Source organism: Magnolia sinica, chromosome 9, assembly GCF_029962835.1.
Source record: "Magnolia sinica isolate HGM2019 chromosome 9, MsV1, whole genome shotgun sequence".
Taxonomy (NCBI): domain Eukaryota; kingdom Viridiplantae; phylum Streptophyta; class Magnoliopsida; order Magnoliales; family Magnoliaceae; genus Magnolia; species Magnolia sinica.
This window is the reverse complement of record NC_080581.1, coordinates 3,104,757-3,132,255: the sequence shown is the minus strand read 5'-3', so window position 1 is coordinate 3,132,255 and position 27,499 is coordinate 3,104,757. Positions and strand designations below refer to the sequence as shown.

Here is a 27,499-nt window from a genome sequence, read left to right as displayed (position 1 = left end):
TGGAATGCATGGTTTTTTATGGACGACACGCTGCCATGCAAAAGACAAGGTGAACAAAAGACAAGGATTCACCGCCCACTCTACAAGGAGCACATGACCACAATTCGGAATATATAAGGCCCTGTACATTTCTCATGTACGGGTCGGATGGTTTTCAGATTGTACAAGTGGGGCTCATGGTTTAGCGATCCAGAGCCTTGCTACCATAGTCCCTGCTAGGATATAGCCCATGCACTGAAATTCTCCCATGTGGGAAAATCCTAACCTATGGATCAATGGCCTGTAAATGGATGGGTAAGAAAGAAAATACAGAACTGGCCGACATTGGACTCGAAAAAAAGGCAAACAGATTTGATGGCTAGAATCTTCCAATACAGGAGACCATTGGTGCATAAGGCATCCACAGTGGGTCCATGATATCAACAGTTCAAATAGCTGAAACATGGCCCCACTTTGCAAACTGAAGAAAATTGTACATACAACTAAAGGCCACATGATATGCATGTACACATTGCACACATGATTTGTGGCAGAACGAGCAAGAAAATGGGAAAAGCTTAATGTGGGTTACATTTCCTGCAAAGACCCAAACAACAATGTCATCTCACTGGTTCAGGACTCCAGTCGGCTGCTATTTGGTGCTACATCCAAATGCCACCTAATATGTTGCCTTTTGAAGCATGGAGATTCATCACAGGGTTCCCCAACCAGTTCGCTTCTTCATGAAAGAGATGTTTAATTGGTATGATTAGTTCCATGGGTAGGGCAGTCAATGGGTTGCGTTCAGGTCAGGTCCTATAGTACCCGTACCCAGGCTAACTGGTTCAGGTCTTGCCAGGTCCAGGTCTTGTTCTTTAAGACCTGGAGCAGGATCCACTCAGGCTTAGGTACCCATCAGGTGCCCTTGGGTCTTTAGATCTACACTTTCAGTAGGGTTCGAGACAAATAAGAGCATTTAAATGGTCAGGCCAACCCAATGGATGGACTAGCTTGCACACACAAGTGCCACCATGACACATCCCAAGTATGTAAATTCGGGCTCTCTTACATGCATGGAGGTTAAAAAACCTCACTTGTATGTTGGAACAATCAAGGTGTATTTAATACATATAATAGCTTCATGAAAACTAACTGGACCCGACTCAGAATCAAACTGATTTGACCCGATTTTAACCAGGTCCAAGTTGATGGACCTGACACACCCAGCTAGACCTAGTTTTTAACTGGGTCCAAAGAGTTGACACCCAACTTGACCTGATTTGTTATGGATCCAAAAAATGGGACACGGACCCATTAAAATCCGGGTCCATTGGGTACCTGTGGGTCTGGGAAACCATTGACCGCCCTATCTATGGCCAAACCTAGACAGATCCAGAATTTCAGAAATTTGAAAGAACTCGCCATTTTCCAAAAACTCGGGCATTCCTTCGAGACTCATAAAGTCAGCATGTTTGGATTGAATGGGAGCCTTCTTCTCCATTGATGTTTTCAAATACAGCATTGTCAACCGGCTCCAAATAATAAACAAAGAAGCCCCTCAATTGGAAAATTTCCAGGACAGTTTGACAAATACCAATCTCACTGGAAAAAAATGGACTGTAAGTAGTTGTTACCTGGAGGAAGCCGCAGATCATGGAGATGGCCCTTTGGGATTGTGGGCCTCAATGTCAACATGTCGGATCCCGGGGACAATCCTCTGGATCTCCTTTTCTAGCCTGTCCACTTCGCTGCCCAGAGCAGTAACCACCTCCTCACCTGCGTACACGCCAGAGAAATATGCAGTGTCGAGATTATGCCATAAATTGCTTCACTGAAAATTAGAATGTCTCTCTCCACATACCATAGCATGACATGCTCTTGAGCAGTGCTGCATCATCTTTACCCTTTGCTGCCTCTCGAAACTGTCAGCATGAGCAATGCCCATTAGTAAAGATCTAATGGCATGCATGGCTGTGCCTTGTAGTTGTAATCAGTGTGTGCGAGCTCCAGTAATGCATACAGCTAAAAAAGTAGATCATGTTTTCTGGACATCATGTTCAAAAGACAGATGGGGTACCCCTCTTTTCTGAAATTGCGGCTTGCAAAGTCATTAGCAGATCAGTTAGATCTTGAATAAAACTATGCAAGAACTTGAATATCCCAAACTCTCGAAAATTTAGAGTTCAAAATTTTGATTGTTGAAATTAAAAAGGTTGTCGAACCAGATCGGTCAGTACTGAATCTGAGTAGACTAGGACAGGTCGTATCGGAGTCACCCGAGTCTTAAAACTGTGCAAGAACTTGAATATCCCAAAATCGTGAAAATTTGGAGTTCAAAATCTTGGTTGTAGTAAATGGACTCGATGATGGTTCCGGCAAATTTTTTTTTTTTAAAAGTTGACAAAGAATATTATTGCAAAAGTGCCAACAGGCAGCAAAGCAGGCAGCAAAGAATACAAGAACAAAAACAGAAGACAAAAAAATGCCCCTGGCAAGAACAAAACCCCCAACAACACCCCCGAAAACCAGAGCAAACCAAAATACAGACATGACTAAAAACTAACCCCATTCCCGAGAGAGGGACCACACTCTTCTGACAACAGATTCCGACAATTATGGAATACAGTATGCTGCCATTTGCACACAGGGGAAGGCGTTGATGACAGTTGATTTCATTCGAAAACATGGATTAGGAATATCAAATGTTCCCAACTTTCGGCGTGCACATGATGACCCACTTTAGACGGATTAGATGTAGAAACTGGGTAAGTTGGCAGCTGGTACCCATTAAATCAGGCTTTGCCCACTTGAAAAAAGGGTGTATGGTCTGTTGCTGTAGTTTCTGACAAATCATTTGCAAAATGCATTATGGCATACTCGTTCAAGAATCATCTAGGTAGTTAAGGGAAGAACCTGTCTGGCCCATTCTTCTCGTCCAGTCCGTTCCAAGTAATTCTGTACCACCACAACGCCATTGAAATCTGCCGCATTCAATCCATCAGTCAGATTGTTTGGCATTTTCTAGCATACATGAAAATATTGTGAGATTTCCCTTGAGATGTTTAAAGAGATGAAACTTTCCAAGGATGCGTAAGATTCAAGTCGTAACACAGGAGACAAGAATTTCATTATTTATAGCAATGGAAATGGCATTTTCATCAGGCTGATGGATAAAATAGCTTCATCAAGCCAAGTTCTGGCCGCCAATGAACATGCTTCCCTTGCTTTTCAAATTATTCCTCTACCGTTTTTGTACTTTATAAATGCCTTCCATAAAATAATACCTACTTCTTCGCGTATTTCAGTGAGAAATAATATGATCCTGAGCCAAGGATATACAAGTGTAGTCGGGTTTCCATTTGTACAAGTGTGGCCCCTGGCTAAGTGGTCCAGTCCATTGATTGCTGGGCTGCATGGTGCCCAAAAGATTACCCAGATTATATTATCCTAACCACCAATCATGGGAAGTGTGGGCTGTTGCTGCATTTCTCTTTCTAAACATCTATTCAGAGGCCACAAATTGAAAGGTCAGGAGTGTTCTATCAAGAAAATCTTGGATCAATGTCCACACTCCACATGCAATGGGGCCCAATGTACCAGATTGCCAATCCCCAGACCACGGGTCCCACTTGTACTCCAAACCTGTGGATACTTTGCAGATTCTCAGGCCAATTGATCATACAATTCTCTTCAATCAGTCTCGAAAGTGGATATATTTTTACATATATTAAAGGTTAAATGACAAACTACAAATAAATAAATAGATTTATTTATTTAATTCTTTGACAAAGTTTCAGTATTGTAATATATCCTGCAGCATCTATCTGCATATGAAATTTCCTGGTGTAGCGTGACATGTCTTGTCCATGTACAAAGTAGAAAGCCCATGAAAGTACACAGGTTTCTGGAGATGGAAAAGACTTGTTAAAGGCATTCTCTTTCATAGCAAAGGTTATAGTTCTAAGAACTTTGTAAGATGTTGAGGCAAGCATAATAAGCAAGATCACCTATTTCTGCTTTGAACCTAAAGAAGCCGGGTCCAATCACCTCACTCTTGCAATCATATAGAGCATCCACAACCTGTGGCAGGCAAAATGATATGAATTGTTTTGTCAAGCTCTGGAGGCCTGAACATTAAATGAGCAATTATCATAGTGGAACTGTCTTCACCGGATCAGATTTCAAGAACCGAAGCACTCTTTCCATATCATGATCATCAATTGCCCTGCCAATCAAAGCATGCCGATTCCTTTGAATAAGAAAAATAGCAACCTGCCATATGAAAATCAAACCCAGTTGCATTAATTTGAAAAAAAAATTTATAAATAAAGGAACTGAGAGAAATACAATGTATTGAGACTTCTAAGTTTGAGAAAGGATAAAGAGATCCTCAGTGTTTCACCCAACACTACAAAATTTCAGGCATCTTAATTTAGAGAATCTATTCTTAGTAGAAAGAACGATACAGAGAATCATGTGATAAAGAGAATCAGATACATAATGCACGTATAATGGATGAGAAAGAATAAAATCATTTTTGTCCGACAGAGAACAGATAAACCTATTCAAGCACTTCTTCACTAAAGTATACTCTGGAATTAGACTGAGATTAAGGGAGAAGCCACACCGACAGTTAGCACAAAAAGTCCATGCAATTTGGATGCAGATCCAGAAGATTATCAAACGAGCAGATATGCCAGCCTTCCCATTTGGCTTATGTGTGTAGATACAAGTTAAGAAAAAAGAGAAGAAGAAGAAGACCTGTGAATCAGAAGAGTTCTTGCTAGGAAGAGAAATCTTTCCCCAGCCCTTTGATTACTTTCAGTTGCCATGATTCATTATCTTTTGACCCCTGTGGTTACAAGAGTGAAGGTCACAGAGTTCTCAGCCATATGCCCACCCTTTTTGCATGGCTGCTAATTCTACTGTAGATGATAGAAAAGTTGTTTACTGCAATCTGCATAAGTGTGTTGACATGAATTGGTTCCTTTAACCCATAATGCAATCTGCATTCACAGGACAAATATTGTATGCATACACAGCAAAGTTGGAAGTTGGAACAATATGAAAGGCAAAGAGGGGACCTCTGAGCTCCAAATACAAACCAAGACTAAGAAGGAACTAGCACACATGACAAGTGTTCAAATAGGGAACAAGGTATTGCAGGAGGATTGGTCACTGATTCTCCTCTGGCTGTGATATCCTACCGATTCAAGTTTTGAGGTGGACCCTGTATTTTCAAGAAGTTGAATGGAATGTCTAGGGAAGCCACTCTTTTCAACAGCCCAACCCCCAATGGAGTGCATTCTCTTTGATCCATATGTTGGGCTACCTATGTGGGCTTTCTTGACTCCACCACCTAATGGGGTTCCTTGCCACAAACTTGTGTTCTTTATCCTCAATTAATCAGCACCGGACATCCTGTCTGACAGCATTAATGGAATGGAAGTGAGTTGGAATGCCCTCTTTTTCTTTTTTACTAGTATTTAGAAGGCCCTCCATCTCCTTGCTGAAAACGTAACCACCTTCCTTGACAGTATCAAGCTTCATTGCCCCTTCTATTCTCACACTAATGGAGCCTCTGATCATCTGGGGACACCCCACCCCCCCACCCCCCCCTAATGGAGCCTCTGATCATCCAGGGATCCCTGCCATTATGTAATTTTGCCACTTCTCCTGTGATTCCTACTTGGTGGTTTAGGTGGGTGGTGCAACATTCCTCAAAAAGATTCCACAGCAAAGATATACTACATGATTAGCTAGATCCTTGTTCTTTTTTTCTTTACAAGATCACTAAAATTTTTATTAGAAGAAAAATAAAAAGGATACACAAAAAGTCTGAACAAAGGAACATACGATGAGGGATCACCAGTGCCATGCATCGTACCAGCCGCTGCCAAATTGCCTTCTAAGGCACCCAAGCCAAGTAGAAAAAAGAAACAGAAGAATCTCATCATTAGGATCATCATGTAAGCCCCATCCCAACTAATTGGGCTGGCAACATGAATCATGTTCCGCCATTCCACTCTATCAAGGACCATATCCTCAGTTTTTTTAAAAAAAAAAAAAAAATCTAAAACAAAATAATGCCCAAGGCAGAAATGTGACATCCATCAATTTCTATGAATATCTGGCAAGGATCATATTACCTAGGATACCTCTGGGGAGAGCATCATTTGCACAAGTCCTGATAAAGGTCTTGATAGGCTAGTTCCAAGGGGTTACTCAGAGAACTGATATAGCCTATAGCCTAAGGCCTAATCCCTTGCACCCTTGTCATTAGGGGTGCATATCGAACCGTTAGAACCATGGAACCGGACCAAAACTGATCCAACGGTCCGGTTCTAAACTGCACCGGTTCCGGATCCAGATCCAAAATTCCAAGAACCGTTGGATACGGTTTAGTTCCAGTTTAGGGGCATGTAGAACCGAACTGAAGCGTGGATTTGAACCGTTGATCCGAACCATGGCCCGATATACTTAGAAAACTGCTAGCCATCTCTATTCTTCTTCCCAAACACCATCATCGAGAAACTGATTTGTATATCACAGTAGGCCCCACAATCAAGGATCCCACCCACCTCGGTGGATATCGGGGGTCTCACCTAATCCGCTCCCCGGAATGCGATCTGTGTCAACCCACTTCAACAAATCACAACGATTACTAACCTTTCAAATCGAACGGTCAATATCTATTCCCGAAAGAAATTTCAAAAAGCATAGAAATTTCATTCTCCCGCCATCCTCCCTCCCTACATATACAACCCACATCCCTATCTTTATGTCTCATTCAAACAACATAAACTCTCTAACCTTCCATTCATTTCTTCCAACTCCCATTCTACCCTTTTATGTAGATAAGAGATCAATGGCTCGAACAAAGCAAACGGCCAAGAAATCAACGGGAGGGAACGCTCCACATAAGCAGCTAGCGACCAAGGCGGCAAGGAAATCAACCCCAGCTACAGGAGACATGAAGAAGCCGCACCGTTTCAGGCCAGGGACTGTGGCCTTGAGAGAGATCCGAAAGTATCAGATCAAAAGAGCACGGAGCTTCTGATAAGGAAGCTGCCATTCCAGAGGCTCGTCTGTGAGATAGCTCAGGACTTCAAGACAAATCTTAGGTTTCAGAGCAGTGTTGTCGCTGCTCTCCAGGAGGCTGCCGAGTCCTATTTGGTGGGCCTCTTTGAGTACACCAATCTCTGCGCAATCCATGCCAAGAGGGTCACCATCATGCCCAAGGACATGCAGCTCGCCTGTAGGATCTGTGGAACCAAGAACCGTGGAACCGAGGGTCACCATCTTTGAGGACACCAATCTCTCTCTCTCTCTCTCTCTCTCTCTCTCTCTCTCGCCGAGAACCGTGGAACCGAACCGGTTTTCACGGTCCGGTTCCGATTCAGTTCTAGGGTGCTAACGGTCCAGTTCCGGTTCCGAAAATCCTAGAACCGTTAGGAATGGTTCGGTTCCGGTTTCACCCCAGAACCGGACCGAACCGACCCTTGTGCACCCCTACTTGTCATGTGTCTATGGGATTGAATGACAACCCCTTGTCCCATCTCAAAATTGAATAAAAGCATCCAACTAAGAGTAAATAGATACAAATCTTTTCACCTATTTCCAGCATGTGTGTTACCCCACTTCACAAGCATAAAGAACTATGAACATTCAAGCCCTAACTTGCTTACCACCAGCAAGTGTAGAACCAGGCATTCTCTTAACAGAATTCCTTTGGGATCATGAGATGAGTTTCATCCACCAAAGGTATGAGCTCGCAAACTCAAGATTGCAAATCTTCATATGCTAGAACAAACTAAAACCCCAAGACCCAGACGGGACAATGCGCCAGCTACAGGCCTTCGAATAGCTCTGGAAAACCTTGAACTGGCTGGTCATCAACATCATAAACAACCTCCATAAATATGAAGAAGCATTGCAATTTCTCATGAACCTTGGTAATAAATTGTTTGTATGTCCGTAAATGAAATTTGCAGATGAATATTTTCAAACAAATCATATTGTTCAGAGATTTAAAAACCAATCGAAATGGTCAATATGAAGTAATAAAGGACGAGGGGTGTAACATACCATTCCAAGTAAGTTGCCAACTATAATAGAACCAATTGGGTCATAGATCGGATTTCCTGTCTTATTGACAGCCACCAGCGACGCTGCAGCAATAGCAAGGCCTGTAACTGCAGCACCATCCTGCAAAATCAGTGGTTGCAGAGCATAAGGTCGAATCTCTCTCTCTCCCTCCCCTTGAAATGATAAGATAGAACATTATTTCGGCATATCATGGCTAAAAGAAACATTGGAGTCAACCTGTCAAAATAAGATGGTCACAGAAACTGCCTTTTCCAACCAAGAGAAACTAAATAAGAAAAAGAAATTTTCTTAGTTCTTACAATATTTTTTAGAGCAGAACTTAGGTTTGTGTATTTTATGCAAGACACAAATTTGCACAATGTAATAAAGAAGGTTTGTGATTAGCAACGATCACAAAACTGGAGTATATATATATATATATATATATATTGAAAGATGAGAATTTTATTGATAAAAAGCAGAAAACAACCTAACCAAACAAGAAAAGAGAAGATAAGATATCTGCACGGTCTCTTTACATGTGCAATCTTGTCGGGACCAACAACAGATAAGATATCTTAAAGAAATGCCTAAACAACTACAGCTATAACTACTGACAAAAACATAATCTATCAATAATGTGTAGAGCCAATGCTTCGAGTTCAATTCATACACATTTTTGGCTTTATCAGGTATCACATACACAGATGTACCACTATCAGACAAAAACTAGAGAGGACATGCGGTGGTAGTAGATAGCAAAGAAAAGCAGGGAGCCTCAATGCAAGTTTACCCAACACTGCTCACATATATCTGTAAGTACATGACAAGGGAAAATTTCTCATGACTTTGGTAATGGTCTTTGCACTTCCGAAAGAGCACCAACATATCAAATCCACAATCACTCTTATATTTTGTTTATTCCAGCTTCATGTTCAATCAGTTTATAAATCTTATAAACAGCAGATTACCAATTCCAGCAATTCAATGTGGATCTGACATCAGAAAAAAAAAAATACCTCAGTCATAACTGCAACAGATGTCGGATCATGCCCACGCCAGACATAATCACGTACTGTCATCCCTTCTGCAGCTGCACCTCTCTTGACAGCATTTATAGCAACAATGAGTGAAACACCTAAAAGAACCGAAGTTAAAACGAAATGATGTCCATAATAGTTTGTAGACAAAATATGTTTGATCATCAATGTACTGGGGTTATACCTTCCATAATGAATGAACCACCAATCACCAAAGCTGCATAGTGTATATTGGGAGGTGGCTGCATAAAACAAGTCATTCTCATAAATCAATATATGACACTGATATATGCCGACAGCCAAGGCATGTAAGTTAAGAAATGAGAGTAAAAGCGGTAGATACAATGATATTTCAACAAATTCATGAAGGATTAAGTTACCTGTGAATTCCACAAGTTTTGAAATCCATGGACTATTGTCGCACCAGAACCAAGGCAAAAAATACCAACAGCAGATATCAAAGACCAGACAAATCTTTCCTTTGAATAACCATAACTGCAGAAAGCATGCAAGAAACAGCTGAGCCATTTATCTGAAGAGGGAAAAACTAGTACCTAGTCTAAATATGTAGACAAGTATGAAGACTCTCCAAGCAAATTATTCTGAATGCAATTTTTGTGGGTAAAAGATAATGGTTGCAAAAGGAACATGGAGTCTTTAATATGCCTGGTAAATTGATGCATGCATAACACAATAATTGGCCTGAAAAACCTTGATCTCATATATTTCCTAGTTAATAGCTGTTGGTGGAGGGGTTTCTTTTCCAATTCACTGTGTTGATATTGATGCTTCCAGTTCCAATCCTTTTAAGATACTTAGGGACACTGGCCAACCATGGGAATCTGGAGTTCACATCCTTCCATTTCTAGAAGTCAGCTACTGCATGTGGAATGCTCAAGCCCATCGAAATTGAAAATTTATATAGCCTATGGTAGATTATAGTAACTCACGGGTGCAGAGCATCAGGAGCACGCCTTGAGCTACTCAGACCATAAGCAAGAAGGGCCTACAATACCAATATCAATCAGTTTCTTAAACAGAATAAATGACTCGAGAAGAAAACATAAACTAACAAAAGATAAGTTTATAGGATGAAATAAAATATAAACACATTAAATCCTACAGATTGGTCATAGAGGATAACATATGCATGAAAAAGGGAACAAGTTTTATTTTTATTTTTTTTGTGTACACACCCACACACACCACAATGGGGGACGTGGATTAGATACTAACAGGTTGATTAGTGAGAATCGCTACTGAAGTGGCGTCACAAGTTATGTGGGACCCACCATGATGTATGTGTTGTATCCGCACCGTCCATCCATTTGGTGATATAAATTGAGGGCATGAGCCAAATAACGAGTGAGATCCAAAGCTCAAGTGGACCCAACAACAGAAAACAGTGGAGAGAGTGCCATCCACCATTAAAAATTTCTAAGGGCCACAAAAGTTTTCAATCAAGCTGAAATTTGTGTTTTACCTTCTTTCATGTCTGTCTTAACTTATGAACACGTTGGATCTCAGATAAACATCATAGTAGACCTTAGGAAGGTTTCAACGGTGGGCATCACTCTTCCCATTGTTTTCTATGGCGGGGTCCATTCCAAATTTGGATCTGACTCATTCTTTGTCTCATGCCCTAAAATGATATCTCCAAATGGATGGATGGTGTGGATACAACACATACATCATGGTGGGTCCCACAGAACTTGGTGACGTCACTTCAGTAGTGAGTCTGACTACTCAACCTGTCAGTATCTAATCCGCCTCCCACAATGGGTACTCAAACCCATGACCTTAGTGTCCAAACCCTTGTGAGTTTACCACTAAGCCATGAGTAGGGACCTGATGAAAGAGGGAACAAGTTAACAATAGTAAAAAATAAATAAATACCTGGTTTGCAAAATCTGCAACTGAATGTACAACTTCTGCAAACATAACATGGCTTGAAGTCACCCGCCATACACCAAATTTCAGAGAGAAGACAAGGAAATTGCACCATAATGCAGTAGTAACTGCTCGTTGGCTAGAGAAAATATTTTATAAGAAGTTAGACAAGAAACTGAGAGACAACAAGGGGAATTAATATGAGGACAGTGCAACCTAAAAGTTGCATGTTATGCTTTAAGTCTTAGAATTCTTAGAACACCAAACTGGTAACTAGAGCAATCCAAATGTGGGCTATTCAAATGGAGCATAAATATGGTCATGTTGATGGTTCGAAATTATTTGAGGAGACCTTTTGCAGCGATGTATCATAAAAGGTGGCCCTAGGAATGGCATTTCTTACACATATAGTTGTGTGGAACCTTTTTCTTTTATATTTTTTGCATTGAACCTTGAAGGTTTACTTTCACCATTAGTGAAATTACCTTTGATTCACTAACAGCCGCACTTTTTTCCATACTTGTCCTGACCCACAATATTGCAAGATATCAGCCACTGCCTTTCACTGTAAACACACTGTATCGAGATCGTCGATATTGATATAAAATGCGAAAAACTTTGTGAAATTCAAGAGAGTCAGGAAAAAATCAGAAAATTAAATAATAAAAATAAAATAAAACTTTACAACAAATTAATATCACTTCCTAAGGCTATTTCGACAACTCTTGAGTAAATCAAATCTCCGATTTGGGGGGAGAAATTGCATCTCAAGAGCATAAAGGAGACAAAACTCCAAGGTGAGAAAAAGATGAGGAAAATGCAATTTATTTACATATGCTAGTATGGAAGGTAATAGAAATTCATGCTTATGCATTATACGATAATAATTATGCAGTACCCACAAATGCACATATTGATCCAATTCAAAGAAGATGAATACCAACAATATGTGAGAGTACATGAGCTGGTATCATTCTGTCGTGACTTGCGTAAAGTACTACTGATACATGGAATAACGGTACTATGGCCACCCTAATGAGGACGAAGATGGTGACTTTAAGCCACCTCGTAACTCTATGTGGGTTTGAAGCAAAGGTATATTTTTTGTTCTCTTTTGGGATGTATTAATTTTGTACTTTATTATTCATTGTATGAATGATATGAACTCATTTTGGATATAATTGTACTGGTTTTGTTTGACAAAGCATGGTCTTGGTCCCTATAAAATGGAAAGTGGAAACCCCTCATGTATGGTTATTTTTTCTAATATTTTGAGTTCCAAGTGTGTGAACATGTGTCTTTTAACATTTGTTGAAGTTTCACTACAAATTCCACCTTCTTCCCAATGTTTCCCTCAGGCAGTAATGCATTCCCTGACATTTGCGATATTATTGACGATATTGATAGATGTTTCCATATTTCATGTCATCAGTACATGTAAAGTACAGTACTTTGAACATTGGATTAAATTAGATCAATGTCCGGCCCAACTAACTTCAAGGAAGTAATAATGGATCTATGACTCAACATAACTGGGTTATTCTTCCATGTTCATCGTGACACAAACAGTGAAGCAACCTTTCAAAAAAAGAAAAGAAAAAAAAAGGGGGGGAAAAAAAACCTAATGGCGAAGGAGATCAGCCCGCTAAGGAGGGTGAATCTGGGGATGAGCCTCTTGTTGTTGGTAAGAGATAAAATGCCCTCAAGTTGGGTTTTGTGAGGTTTACTATTGTTCTGATTTTCCGCAGCTATGCATGTTTGGTTATACCTGCTGATTTTCCTTGTTGTATTTTCCCCTTTGGTTTTAATAAAATTATAATCCTTTCATTTAGGGCCTGTTTGGATTCAAGGAAAGGAAAAACTAACTTTCCCATTGTTTATCAAGCCTTTCTTCATGGAATTTGTGGGAAACGTCTTTTCCCACTTTCTATCTTTGTTGTTTATTTTCCCACCTCCACCCCGAAGAAAGACATTTTTCCTTCTCAACAGATAAACCCAAATGTGCTGCCATCCATCTTCAATTGCTTCACATGTGCCATTGTCCATCTTTCGTTACGCCCTACACATGCCACTATGCCACATGTGCCACCATCCATCTTCTCTTGCACCCCACATGCAAAGCATCCCACATGTGCCACCATCCATCTTTTCTTGCACCCCACATGTGCTAATGTGGGGCATGTACCACCATTCATCTTCTCTAGCACCCCACATATGCCATCGTCTATCTTCAATCGTTCCAAATAAGCCACATGCCAATGGTGCCAATGAACACAAGTTCTGCCATCTAGCTTCAAGTGCCCACGTGTATCAAATGTGCCAATGCATGTCTTGTGCCACATGTGCCACCGTATAGCTTTAAGCACCTCACATGTGCTACATGTGCTGCAATTTCGCTTCAAGCACCCACTTGTCACATATGCTACATGTTCATTGTCCATCTCCAAGCATCCCACATGTGCCCCCCATGTTCATATCTGGCACATGCCTGTAACTAGCTAAAAGTTTTACCCATGAATTTTTATTTTTTTTGTTTTGCCAAACAACAGATTTGAAAATAGATCGTAAATTTCTAAGAAAATCTTGGTGAAAAACAAACTAGCAAAACAATGTTTCTTCCCACAGTTTCCTGGAAATAAGATTTCCTGAGAAACGTTATTTCCTTTCTTATGCTTTCCACGAATCCAAATAGGCCCTTAAAAAACATAAACAAACGTAAGAAATTCACTACAGATAAACACAGAGAAAGTATCTAATGCATGACTGAAATTATGTTCGGCCCAATGAAATGTACAAGGGGCCTGCCTTCTGGTGATCCAAAATGTTCGTATTGCGGGACAAATTCTTCCCCTTCAGGTGATAGCAACCACCCAATTGGCCCGTATTAGTTGCAGCTCACCAGTTTGAATAATCCATTTTCATCAACTGACTGCAATCATCCAGTCCAGGAAGATTTAGGGCACGGTTCATCCCCTAACAGGGCCCACCAGACCAAATGCCTAGCTTACCCAGAGGTGGGCCTCCATGTATACCATTGCAGGGCTAACCACCTCGCGCCCCTCTCTCAATTGAGCATCAAGTACTTCACAAAAGAAGAGGATCAAATTAAAAAATCACCTGGGATCGTCGATTTCTTTCTTTTTAACTTGTGCAGCTCTGGAGCAATAATCTACAAAAAATAACAGAATTTTAAGTTGTTCAATGACGAAATGAGAAACAGGTTATGAAAAAAAAAACAGCATTAAAAGGAGCGAAGCTTACAACGGAGTGAATGCAGATGACAGGAGCCAAACGGAATCGAATGTGCCGAGAAAGCTCTAAAATCTCTCAACACCGAACCATTGAAATCTCCCGACGGAATAACGAAGCCGCTTCGGAAAAATGGCGGATTTAGGCCGAAACGTACCCTCTGATCTGTGACTTTCAGCGGCTCTTCTTTAGATGTATCAGTGGCCCCATGACATGATGATGAGACGAGAGCCGTTGGATGGGGTCTGGTGACAGGTTCCGTCAGACGTCTGACGAGACGAACTGCTCGCATCAAATGAGAGCTGGGATTTCTCTTCTGCATGCTAGTGCATTTCCATGAGAGGAGACTCTGTTTTTTAAAGAATTTTAGGGTTTTGAGAGAGGGAGGGAGGGTCTTGAGAGGTTTTTGATTCTGCTCGCGCGAGAATATCCCGTCTGAACTTTTCCCTGTCTACGACTGCGAGAAGGAAAAAAAAGGTTAAAAAAATCTTCAATACTCTGACGGAGTAGGATGAATGATACACAGGCAGCTGAAAATTCCTATACGGAATACAAGTTAGTCAAATTTAAAATATCAATGTGATCGGCACAGGTTCAGATTTATCAAAAAAATAAAAATTAACCTTATTTAAGTACCCTAAGTACGGATGTATGGACATTTACTGGACGGTTGAAATGAAGAATATCAAGAGTCCAATTTCGTAAAACAATTTTCCACTAATCACAGGTCACGATTGTTCAGCCCATCTAATTTTGACACGTTGACTTAACCACGTGACAGTGAGTAACACAGTTTAGTCCATTTAATTCGAATTAGCGTATGCCACGTGTAAATCTTTTTTCGAGATCCTGTATATCAAGCGTGGTATGCTGCCGGAGTATCAAAATAAGTCCTTCATGGCCTCATGGTAAAAGCAGCGGGACCCGGGTGAAATTGTGAACGGGAGAAGTGCTCGGTCGAGCGTAGTGGCATCGCGAGTAGCGTTTAGGGAGGAATGCATGCGCAGGATCAGAGCAGTTCATTCGCCGGCCGCACCGTGTCGTGATCGCAAACTTCGTATGCAAGATCGCAATGCAGTAATAATTCTAAAAGCACAGTGAGATTAAATTACTGCTAAAATTTATAAATTTAGTGAGTATTTTAAGAAAAAATAATAAAAACAAAACACTAAGTATTTCTTGATTTACTTCTAATCAATTTACAACATTTAAATTATTAATTTATTTTTAATAATTTAATTAGAACTAATTTTTAATTTGTTTTAATAAAAAATTATTTTAGTTAAATTAATCACAAACATTCAATAATATATGAATTTAATTGAACAATTCTTTTATAAAGCACTTGGTAATTAATTATAAGAAATTCAATGTATTTATTATGCTTGGAATCTGTGATATATATAAGAATTTCACAGTCCAATTTATTCTCTAATCAAGCCAAGCATTTGTGTTTCAAAACGGACCTAACGTTTAGAACATGTTTAGAAATAAACCAATCAAATGCTCTTAAAGTAAATTCAAATATAAGTCAATTAAATAATCATTATAAAATTCAATTTATGAATCAAATAAGTTAGACCATCATATAATAATTAAAAGCTTCACCTTTAATTTTACCAAAAAAAAATTAGCTAACCATGTCTATATTTAAAAATTGAAAGACTAAAATATTAGCTAAGAAATTGAAAATCAAGGAAGAAGGAAAATGTTAATGGAGCTCACTTTTTCTTCTTTTTTCCTGTTAGCTTGTTAGTACACCTATTGTCAATTTACACTTCACTGTTAGCCACTCCTACTAGGGAATCAATACCAATACCTCAGGGTTGAAACAAGGTATGCATCCAAGCTCACCTTCTCTCATATATAAACACTAGAGATATCCTAGACGTAATTAAAGACTGTTCTTAAATATATTTTACTCAAACCAATGAAAAACTTCATGTTGAAGCTTCATTATGCAAATTTGCTTAAAAACAAAAGAATGATCTACTGTATATTTCATAGTGCCATCAAGCTAATTTATCCAGCGTTCCACAGTGCCATTGTGGATGTCTGACCACTTTTTCTCATTTCTTTAATTTATCTTTAGACATAGTTGTGTATCTTTATCATTGATTGTTTAAATTGCTTGGCTATCATCTTTTGTTCATCAAATCTTCCATACCGCGTTATTGATCGTTCGCTACTTTAAACTTCATGTCTTAGAATTTTAAGTTGTCCATTTAAACACAATTTTATTTTAGAATTTGAAATATTCCTGTAAATAAAAAATTAATCTAATTACACCAATAAAACATGAAATCGTATGGGAGGATAATGCATACTTAAAAATAAATCTTCAATATTTAGCTTTCAAAAGCATATGTTGAGCTTTGATCAGTGGGTGAGAGCATACTTAATAAGTAAACGGACGAGGAGAATTGAGTCATCATTCATCGACCGTTGCACAATTAAATGACAATCCCAACCGTCCAAATCACGGGTTCCAGTGGTGGATCATAGCCGTCAAATTCCTCGTGTCAAATGAACGAATGAAACTAAAGTGGTCAGCAGTTTAACTCAGTCGCAAAATCGCATGCGTTGGATCGAGTGCTCGATAATATAGCTTGAATGCAACAGTTTTAGCAGCGAGAGAATAGGCATATTCCCATGGGCTGGATCCAAGCCGTTCATTAGGACGGCCCTAGTGTTTAGATTCCCTGGCCAGAAGAATCATCTGTTTCACTGATGAAGTGGGCCACAATATTAGAAACAAAAAGGATGGCTTTCAAATTTTTTAAAGACTCCTTTTCAGTCATCCGCTTGATACGTGGATTGCGTGGTAACCCGCCACCACTGACCTCCAGCAGGACTCTGTGGGACCAACCGTGATGCATGCGTTTCATCCATGCCGTTCATCTATTTTGCCGGCTCATTCTAAGCTAGAAGCCCAAAATGGAAGCATATCCAAAGCTTAAGTTGGCCACATCATAAAAAAGACTGGGATAATGGCGTCCACATTACAGCCCTGATCCAAAACTTCTGTGGCGTCTGTGGTCTTGGATATTTGGTCTTCGATCCCCACCGTTTACTATGATATGGTCCACTTAAGTTTTGGATATGCTTTAATTTTGGGTACATGGCCTAAAATGATTTAGCACAATATGGCGTGAATAGAATACATACATCGCGGTGGGCCTCACAGAGTCCTGTCCCACGTTGGTGGTGGTAAATGAGGTCCCGCCTAGTCACTGACATGCCCGACCCCTGGTGGGGCATCTGAAAGGGAATCTGTTTGATGGGCAGTTTGGATCTTGTGTTAGCTAGCCTGGGGACATTCTTTTTAATCTACAGCGTTGATCTGGTGAGTCCTTAAGATAGGGGATGACCCAGGACTATTCCACATCAGAAATTAATAACCTCTCTTTTTTCGGGAGTTTCCCTGACCAGAGCTGGGCATTGACTCGAGTCAGAGTTGGAGTTGGAGTGGGACTAAGTTAGGGCTGCCCTGATTGGATCTGGTTTTAAAATGGGGTTGACCTGACTCGGTACCAAGTTCAGTATGCCTAACCCGAACCAAGTTATGGTCTAGCCTGGACTAATCCGGACTAAGTCTGGCTCGATCATAGGTACCGAGTCGAGTTGAGTCAGCACTGATTCACGTCGAGTGCAACAGGTATCCACCGGTTGAAATCGCACTCAAAATCTAGATTCACTTACTATAATTGCCACATCTTCATCATCTACACGACATCTCATGTCTAAAACATCATATTATATTATGTGTTTTTAAACATATATGTACATGTCCAGTTACTACTAGTTTTTTTAATAAAAAATTTTAACACACACTCACTCTAGCGGAATTTCGCCACCTATGGGTACTCGATCCTTTGACCGGGTGTTGAAACTTGTAAGAGTCTACCACCCGAGCAAGAGTTAGTACTGAGTTGGATTTCAAGTTGAGTTAATGGGTGACTCGAGCTCTACTCGTTTTGAGTTCGGATTGGATAAAGTTGACTAAATTCGGATCAACTCACCCACCTAGTTTGGATCAAGTCGGACGAGTCAAGTCATCTCATGCCCAACTCTATCCCTAATCATACGCTGCCTGATGCATTGATTGTGCATCTACTTCCATATAATTTGTCCATCTCATTTTAAGGCGTGATCTAAAAATTGAAGCAAATCCAATCTCAAGTGGACCACACCATAACGAAACAGTAGTCCTTCCGTTAAAAACATACTAAGGTCCACCACAATGTTTATTTGCCTTCAAAAACACCTCAGAAAACACAAATATCAACCTACACTCAAATCTTTTGTAGCCCAAAGTTTTTAATTTTCAATCGCCACTGTTTCCTGTAGCGTGGTACACTTGAGATTTGGATCTGCTTGAAAACATAACTATGAGCTTGATTCAGAACTTTTGTGGCCCACTGGATGTTTTTAATGGCCAGTCATCACCGTTTCCTGTGGCATGGTTCATTTGAGATTTTAGTCTGCTTCATTTTTGGCATCAAGCCTAAAATCAGCTGAAAAAACTGATGGACGGTGTGGATATACAACATATAAATCAAGGTGGACCCCACAGTCAGGGAAACACCGACCACGGTGTTGCCCGGGTAACACCTGATCCGCTCCCCTCTTCTCTGAGGATCCCAATCAGATCAACGGCAAACATCAACGAACCGCGGGAACCGAAAAATACAGGAGTTTACATGATACGCGGTCCACGTTATTGACAATACACAGGAGTTTTCAACTCCCACAAGTGGGATGTTTAGCAATACATACCGTTGGTTTGCTGTGTCCCACCACGGATGGGTCATGCCTAAAATCGTTTCCACCAAGAGCAATAATAACCTTTCGATTTACTGCCTGCATATAGACAGTAAAGGATAGAAGCAAAACAATAGTACACACTCAACTGAGTATAGTCGCTGTGATCTACCAGTATGAGATATTTTTACGATGTAAAACATTCAAAATAGTGGGACTCAACATATCAACGGTACCGATTTCCGAAAAATGGTCCCCACTGATCAGAACTGAGAATGCATGTATAAGGTAGGAAAATGCGGGCCGGGTCACACGTATCATACAGCTCCTCTCCCATGCATCGGGCAGACCCGACATTCCCTCCAGAAAACAGACGGGGAAAAACGAAGAACTGTGAAATCTCTCTCTCTCTCTCTCTCTCTCTCTCTCTCTCTCTCTCTTTCAGAGATAAAAGAGAAAGCGGAAAGAAGAAAAGCAGATCGGATTTTCGGGGAATCGAGAAATCTGGAATCGAAGCCATGTTTGGATCCCGGACCTGATTCTCCAACATGTGGTTTTCTTTCTGGAGATCAAGAGATCGTTTCTCATTGCAAGAACTCAGGCATCTCTCTCTCTCTCTCTCTCTCTCTCTCTCTCTCTCTCTGTTTGCGAATTGGGGAATTTCAGTTTTAGATCGAATTCTCTCCCAATTTGCATTATTTAGTCTGGATTGGTTTATCCTTAATTCTTTCGAATTACGGGGGCTTTTGTTTTCTCTGTTTGGGGTTTGGAAACGGAGTCGGAAAATGTCGATGATGAAATTTCACAAGAAAACGTCTTGGTAAGGTAGACACGAACACGATTTTTATAATCATCACGTGTTGTCACTTGTACACGTGATGCTGTTACCGGGCACATCTCCACCGTCCATTTGTGGTTGGCGGGAATCCCTGCGTTCATTCAAATGTCGATTCCCACCTACTTTGAGGAAAGTGGGTGGGAGGTGTTTGGTAGACGATCTCCTGTGTACTGATAGGGACACAAAAACATTTTTTCCCCCATATTATTATTATGAGAAATTACATGATAGTTGACCCATGGATCGGCACAGCGTACATGGGTTTTCAGTTTTGATAAGTGGGGCCCATCTGTCTGTAATCCGGATCGTCGGTCAGTTGTCCCACAGTGGATAGAGCATGCTCCAAAATCTCCCAGATAGGAAGATCCTGGCGACTAATGTTAAGTTGAATGTCGAACTTTTTGGTACTCTTTACCTGTCTACATGTAGGACACCAATCAAGTGGTTCAGATTGTCCCTGTGGAGGAGAATTTTTAGGCACGGTCTATCCGTGGTGGGACACAAGAGACCAATGGTGTGGATTTCCGAACCTTGGGCCTTAATTCTCATAATTGAAAAATCTTACTGTACAAATATACTGGCCATGATTATGAGGTTTCCCCTTCCACAGGCACCTTTACATGCACCATGCGCGCCAACTTGGCGAGTGTGGAACATCTGATTGGTGCATGAGGTGGCTCCCACTGTGAACATGGCTATACAAAATAATCAAGGTGGTTTATTTCATTAAGCAGGCCGGACGTAGACTTTGAATATGGATTTCTGCACTTTTCTTCAAAAAAGAAAAACCGTTCAATCTTTCTGTATGGAGGTGGGTGGTGACCACCTGATGAATGGACCAGCCTGATATTGTGTATGGTCATCTTCAAAGTGGGAGCCACCTTTCACACCCTTCTGATGTCTCACTCACTTGTCAGATGTCACATTTGTTGCAGTTAAAGGTGCATGTGGATATAGCGAATCGTCCTTCTATTGTAACTGTTATTACTTATATTTTATAAGACTCCTTTCCTCCCTGTGATGGGGGTGTTTGGATTGGTGGAAAACAATTGACGACCGTGGAAATGGAATCGATTTTCACGGATGTGATGGTTTTTTTTTTTTTTTCCCTGTTTGTGAAAGAACAATTACGTGTGGAAATTGATTTCCATTTCTACGATTCTCCTCAAAAAAAATTTAAAAAAAGAAGAAGAAGAAGAAAACCACTCCCACCACAAAAAAGAAAGGCCCCGTTAAATATAGAATTCCATGGTTACCAGATACAGTTATTACTCTTTGACTGTTGACCTTTTAACATTTTCATTGGAATTATGTATGCTTTAACAAAAAGGCTAACATGGATTCTTTTCCTCACATTTTCCTTGGATGCATGCATTTGGTTTTCCTTATCCTGTTTTGGTTTCCACCACTTTGAATAGAAGGAATGCCGGTATGCTATGCTTGCCAAAAATCTCCATTAATGCACCCTGCAATAGTCTATGGTGATCAAGTTTGTTGATTTCATGGGCTACCATGTGAGCGGACCACATTACAAAATCAATGGTATTTCGCTGTAGTTTCCATTCTTAGTGCAATGATAATGGCACAATTGGCTCATAAGTCATAACAAGGAATCTTCCACATCAATGGCCAGAGCACAACTATGTGGTCAGAGTTGGCCAGTCACTGCTATTTATGTACGAGTTTGTGCACATGTTTTTGCACGGGAGTTTTCAGATATGTACAAACTGTGCTTTAATGGGGTGAGTTATTGATGAATTCTCCTCTTTGATCTTTGATACCAATTAATGTAGTAGAGCTTATTTTAGGCATTTACAATGATTTGTAAATCCGGGGTTCAGAGAGCTGTGAACTTTTGATTTATATGGTCATGCTTCCCTGTTTGGTGATGGCTATATAAGCTGTAGGTTCAAACACATTTGGTGCTATGTACGTCCAAATACTAGGAGCCAGCTGAAGTAGCTAGACTTGTTTGAAACAAAAAAGAGCATCCCCTAGAGGGGAAATGCCAATTCAATCAGGAGAGGATAGTGATTGGATCCATGATGGTAAGGTCAATGGTCCAATTCGAAAATAAGGGGGTCCAATTGCATTAGTTATAGTACTGGAAAAAAAAAAGAAAAAAGAAAAACTGTTTGAAAATAAGGAGGTTCAATTTGCATTAGCTATACTACTGATTAAAACAAAAGAAAAAAAGAAGAAGAAAATTTGTGTTAGCTATAAACGAACCTTCCATACAGAAGAAAGTTTGCTATGTTTTTTTTTTCCTGAGTGCAGAAGAATCTGTTTTTCATAGTGGATGACACTAAAATCCCAAGGGTCACTGAAGGGGTAGACAAGCCACTGAGATTAGAAATGTCTGGCATAGAGCATAGACATTGAAGGACTGTGGGGGTTGGATCGGAAGAGAGGCATTGGTTGAGTAATGGAGAGCAGGAGCCTGACATAGCCTGTTTGGATAGAATGCAAACTCTGGGGAATGCAACCAGTTTGCATCAACAAGGCATATGCCCCTATTCGGGAAGTAGTGGATGTTGTGGCAAAGTGTTTGCATTTGCTTTCCCCTCCTCAACAAGAGAGTATGACCTTTTTCTCAAGAAGTCAAATGGAGGGAAAAGTGATTGCCTCTGATGTGATATTTTAAATGTCAATTTTCGAGGGAAGAAGGTTTCCCTCTGTAGAATTGCAATCCAAACAGTTGCAAATGCAAGAGAAAATTTTTTTCTAGTACTTTTCTTTAGCAAAACAGCCGAGTACAAAGGGTTTGCTCTCATCAGCACTGATTAAAGTCATGTTTTTTGCTTTCCCTTGCATTCCCCTAGTTAACCTTCTATCCAAACAGGCCCTAAATCATTGACAGAAAATGGAAAGTGTCGGTCTATAGAGAGTAGAAGACAAATTGGGAGGAGAAGATGAACTCGAGGAATTGTGGATGTTGTTGCTAAATCCTCAATTGTCGTCAATTCTGACACTAGATATTTCTATTTTGATCAATTTTTCTTTCTAGAATGAGTTTTGTGGAGCTCATCATATCCTTTCTGGGCTTTGGGCATTTCCTAAAGATTCTAAGGTTCAGCGTTTATCTCCAGTTAATTTGAAATTTAACTTCTTTCATCATCTATTAAGAATGGTTCAATGACATTGCCTTTTCCTTTCTAAGATTGTCCCTCTGCACTGTGGTAGTCCTCCACTCCCATGGACTAATAAATGTTATATGCAAAATACAAAAGTTTCTGTTACTGATCAAATATAAAAAAAGAAGAGTAGAATTAAATAACCAACAATAGCTCCTCTAGAATTGGGAGTGGCAGTGAATGGGCAATGGAAGGATTGCTCTTGGAATCTAGGAGTCCACTGATTTGTTTGTTGTGTGGGATCCTTTCCTGCCATTATACCGATTGGAATTGGGGCCCATATTGACATGCTTGATGTTTCTTTATGTTAAACGAACTTATAAATATTTCATGGAATCATCATATGATTGTATTGGTAAATTTCTATCCTGAAGTTAACCTGATTCCATCATTGTGGGTTATTCTCTTCTGTTTCAGATATCTAACAGATCAACTTCAAAAAGTTCAAATTGTGAATAATGTTAACAAGGTAAATGATCTATTTATCTCAATTTAGTTAGCCAAGTTATGATTATGGAGCTTTGCTAGGCACACACACGTGTGCAATAAAGCTCAGGTACACGCCAAAGATGTGCTAGCATGGCACATAGGTGTGAGATCCAATCCGTCCATCAGGTTGGTCCAACCTTGCACATTTCTTTCCAAAAATAAATCTAGTACAGTCAGCATGCAGGCCCTAGTATTGGAAACAGGTGGATGGGTTAGAAAACTTCACCCAAAATTTTCAGAGCTGTACATCTGTTTTGATAACTTTGGCCCACCTGACGAGTGGATCAACTTATTCTTGAACTAGGCACAACATAGTCGGACCAACCTGATGGATGGATTTGTTCTCAGACCTATCATGCAATGCTGGCACATATGTGGCGTGTACATGTGCTTTATTGCACACATGTGTGCTTAGTGAAGCTCTATGATTCTGTATCATCATCATCATCGTCATCTAAGCTTTTTCCCAGCTAATTATGTCAGCTACATGAATTTGTTTCCACCATTCCACTCTATCAAGGGCTATAACTTCAGTTTCTTTTTCTTACGACCTCCACCCACGTCCTTTTGGCCCTTCCCCTTGCCCTTTTAGAGCCTTCAACTTCTACCAACTCACTCCTAACCAGCATAATTCTTGGACTTCGTTGCACATGGACAAACCATTTGTTTACTTCCCCTCATCTCATTACCTACTGGTGCTACTCTTAAATTCCCTAAAATTCATTCATTTTTAATTCTATCCTTCCTTGTCTTGCCACTCATCCATCTCAACAACCTCAATTCAGCTAAACTCGTCCTATGGACATGTTGTCCCTTCACTGCCCAACATTATGTCCCATAAAGCATGGCTGGTCTTATAGCAATCTTATAAAATTTCCCTTTCAATTTGAGTTGTCTTATATCATGATTATGTATTATATGTTCTCATTTTCTTTATCTTCTATTATGAAGGATCATGTAATTGAGGTTCTGAGGTCAATTGCCGAGTTATTAATATATGGTGACCAGCACGATCCAACTTTTTTTGAGTAAGATTTGTCAAACTCTGTTTCTTCTTTGATGTGTGCAAATAGTTGTGCCTCTTGGGCCATGTTTGGAAACCATGGATTCCATGCCTAACAGCAGACAAGGAAAAGGGTTTTCCTTTGATGCAACGATTTATGTTGTTTTGAATAGCAAAGAAAAGGGTGGGTTTCACCAAGCAATCATTACCTAGGTATTCTGTAATGATAACAATGGCCGTAATGGCCACTGCCATTACCGTTATGATATGGGTGTAAGGGCCATTACTGCCTTTTTTTTTTTTAAATAGAAGAAAACCTGTATCATCCCCGTTACGGTCATTGCGAGGCATTTACGGGCCATTTTTTGTATAACGGCCATTACAAACCTGTAACATGTAACGGTTGCCACCGTTAACGTTATGTAACGGTCGTTATGACACACCATGATCATTACATAATTTGGATTATTGGCACAATAAACTAGGTGAGTATTGTGAGAGGAATACGAGATTTCCACCTGCTACCCAAACAACAACTCAAAATTTGGTTCCACGTTTCAATGGTTCTCAAGAAGATCATCATCGGATAAATAGTTTTTTTTTTTTTCCCATTCTTTTACCATGGATTCCATGTATACAAACATGCCCTTGATGAAATTGTGCATCTCCTGCAGGTTCTTCATAGAGAAGCAGATCATCGGAGAGTTTCTACGCATACTGGATGTTAGTAGAACTGTGAGTGTTGCACTTCAGTTGCTACAGACAATGAGCATTATGATCCAGAATCTAAAAAGTGAACATGCTATCTGTAAGTTGATAGTTAGTGAAGTAGTTTAAGGTCCTTTAATTGCTTCACTTGTTTTCTAAAAGCATTTTTTTTTTCTTTCCTGTGGTATGTTATGCAGATTACATTTTCAATAGTGAACATATCAACGACCTTATAGGATATTCCTTTGACTTTGGCAATGAAGAGCTTCTGTCGTACTACATAACCTTTCTAAGGTTTGCAAAGTTTGCTGCTTTTTTCTCAACTTTCTAACCTCATGATAAATTTCCTACTTCCATTTTCACATCATTTATTGTTTTAATTATTTTTGATCCTGTGAAATCTCAATGGTTCATGCGATTCTATGTATTGTGGTCTTTGAAGGGCAATAAGTGGGAAGCTGAACAAGCGTACAATCTCTCTATTGGTGGAGACTCAAAATGTATGTTTTGTCCACACTTCTGTCATTGAATTCCATTTGTGACACCTTCGGTTATAACTCGTATCTATTTTCCACTGTTTCTTCTCAGAAGCGTTATTTAGTCTGTACTTTACATGTTCTCTTGACTTGGCAATATTCTGTCCCCATATGATACCAGCCAATCTATCACTATTGATCTTAAAGTGCAAAGAAGAACAAAAGATAGAATATGAGCAAAAAGCCTTGATGTTGGTTTTTCTTATCACCAACCTATCAAGATCTGATGGTGATGGGACATAGGCCGCTTGGCACAGCCAATGATTTAAATATCAGAATCGATGCACGTATAACACCCTTGGGATATGGAAACATAACGGTATCACATGTGAAATATCACATTTATCGGGGAATGTATCACTGTTTGAGGGAAATATTGGGAAATGATGGAAATTTTCAATAACAATTCTGGATATGTTGAAAGAGACATGATACACACTTAGAATCCAAAAGATCACAAAAACAAGTATGCGGAACTAGTTTCCTTTGTGCAGGGTCCTAAACCATGTGTTGTTTGACAGAAGTGATGCAATTATATGCAAAATGTGATTATATAATTCACAAATCATACAACAAGTATGAAAACAGATTCCCCCCAAAATTTTGGAGAACATTGATTTTTGTGAGGTTTTTTTTTTTTTTTTTTTTTTTTCAAATTTCTGGTGGGGAAATGTATTGTTGATTCATCTTGATCTCGCAATGTATTGCATGTATCGGTGATGCGAGGGAATTTTATGAAGGGCTTTTGGCAAAATATTGCAATATAGCGATACATTGCAATATTTTGTCCAATACAGGGGAATTTAATATATTGGCCAATACTGTCAAAATTTAAATCACTGGGCACACCACATCCAAAAAGTCAAAGCCTGCTGCACCCAATTCTCAATGTCTGATCTTGATAAGATGAGACGATAAAATTGATTGCTAGCACCTTGGCTTATCCCAACTGAAAGTGATTATTACACCAAGGGGACATCTGGGAAATGGGAGAACTTTAAACAAGTGCAGGTTAAGTTTAGGTCATTCCTGCTTCCACCTTGGTTGGTATGGCAAAGCAATCTGTATGCCAATGTTTTGGCATTTGACTGAAGACTTGCTTGTTTTATTTGTTATGGAGATATAATCAACTATTGGCCTCTTATGTTATATGCATAGGAAGTGTTTTAAGTCACTTAATTTCAGTATCAATTTTTTTCCTATTTTCACAATTCAGATTTTCAAGGCCTTCCTCTTTTCATATTATTCCATACATACTACTGTATTTCAATTCAGAATTTATTTTCTAAGGACTCTACATAAAATCTTGAAACCATTGTCATGTTACCGTCCAATGATGAACTCAATAATTCAAACATGCCCAACCTGCTTGAGAGATACGTCATACATGGCTTCTTGTCAAGTAAAAGGTGTATTGAGGTTTCTTGATTACCACTCATTCCTTTCAGCTAGTGCATTTAGAATTTCTGTTTTGATCCACAAGGAAACATACTTTTTCCCACCAACTCGGCATTATTGACACTTGCATTGACAAAACTTGCGTGCTTGGTCAGGTTGTTGATTTGAATTGGTTCTATTTTTTAAATCGGATAGACTTGCATATATTCATTTACTAATTTAGTTCTTGACTAATTTTTGTTGCTCTAACCAATGGATATGTATCAGCTTTTCTAAATTAAATCCATGTGTCACGGTAATAAGTAAAGAAATCAGATTGTCTACTTTCTTTGCTTAGTATTGGGCTTAGTGTGCTTTTTTCTTTTGTGCATGTAAAATTATTT

General features: G+C 39.7%; 2 protein-coding genes and 1 pseudogene across 12 annotated transcripts in view; 2 read left to right on the top strand and 1 right to left on the bottom strand.

Moving 5' to 3' along the window:
• Positions 1–1,422: 1,422 nt before the first annotated feature.
• Positions 1,423–14,568, bottom strand: LOC131256286 (metal tolerance protein C4). The gene is made up of 15 exons (XM_058257260.1): positions 14,404–14,568; positions 14,259–14,324; positions 14,115–14,166; positions 11,483–11,522; positions 11,004–11,136; positions 10,058–10,113; positions 9,488–9,602; positions 9,292–9,349; positions 9,087–9,205; positions 8,068–8,187; positions 4,150–4,251; positions 3,987–4,059; positions 2,893–2,960; positions 1,841–1,901; positions 1,423–1,755 (listed from the first exon to the last, which is right to left on the bottom strand). The coding sequence occupies exons 1-15, from the start codon at positions 14,566–14,568 to the stop codon at positions 1,631–1,633; spliced, it is 1,353 nt and encodes a 450-aa protein (XP_058113243.1). The 3' UTR covers positions 1,423–1,630.
• Positions 6,828–7,287, top strand: LOC131256090 (histone H3.2-like; annotated as a pseudogene).
• A 4,811-nt stretch (positions 14,569–19,379) lies between the features above and the next one.
• LOC131256670 (protein TRANSPARENT TESTA 9-like) overlaps positions 19,380–27,499 on the top strand; it is a 39,191-nt gene continuing 31,071 nt past the window's right edge. For 9 of the 11 annotated variants that reach the window (XR_009176913.1, XM_058257643.1, XM_058257647.1 and 6 more), the window contains exons 1-6: positions 19,380–19,611; positions 23,400–23,451; positions 24,423–24,499; positions 25,149–25,282; positions 25,380–25,476; positions 25,625–25,682. Coding sequence is in view for 10 of the 11 variants with exons in the window: in XM_058257643.1 (XP_058113626.1) it covers positions 19,559–19,611; positions 23,400–23,451; positions 24,423–24,499; positions 25,149–25,282; positions 25,380–25,476; positions 25,625–25,682 (471 nt within the window). In the remaining variant the exon portion in view is untranslated. The remainder of the gene's footprint in view (positions 19,612–23,399; positions 23,452–24,422; positions 24,500–25,148; positions 25,283–25,379; positions 25,477–25,624; positions 25,683–27,499) is intronic. The other 2 variants (XM_058257646.1, XM_058257645.1) reach the window with 2 other exon arrangements.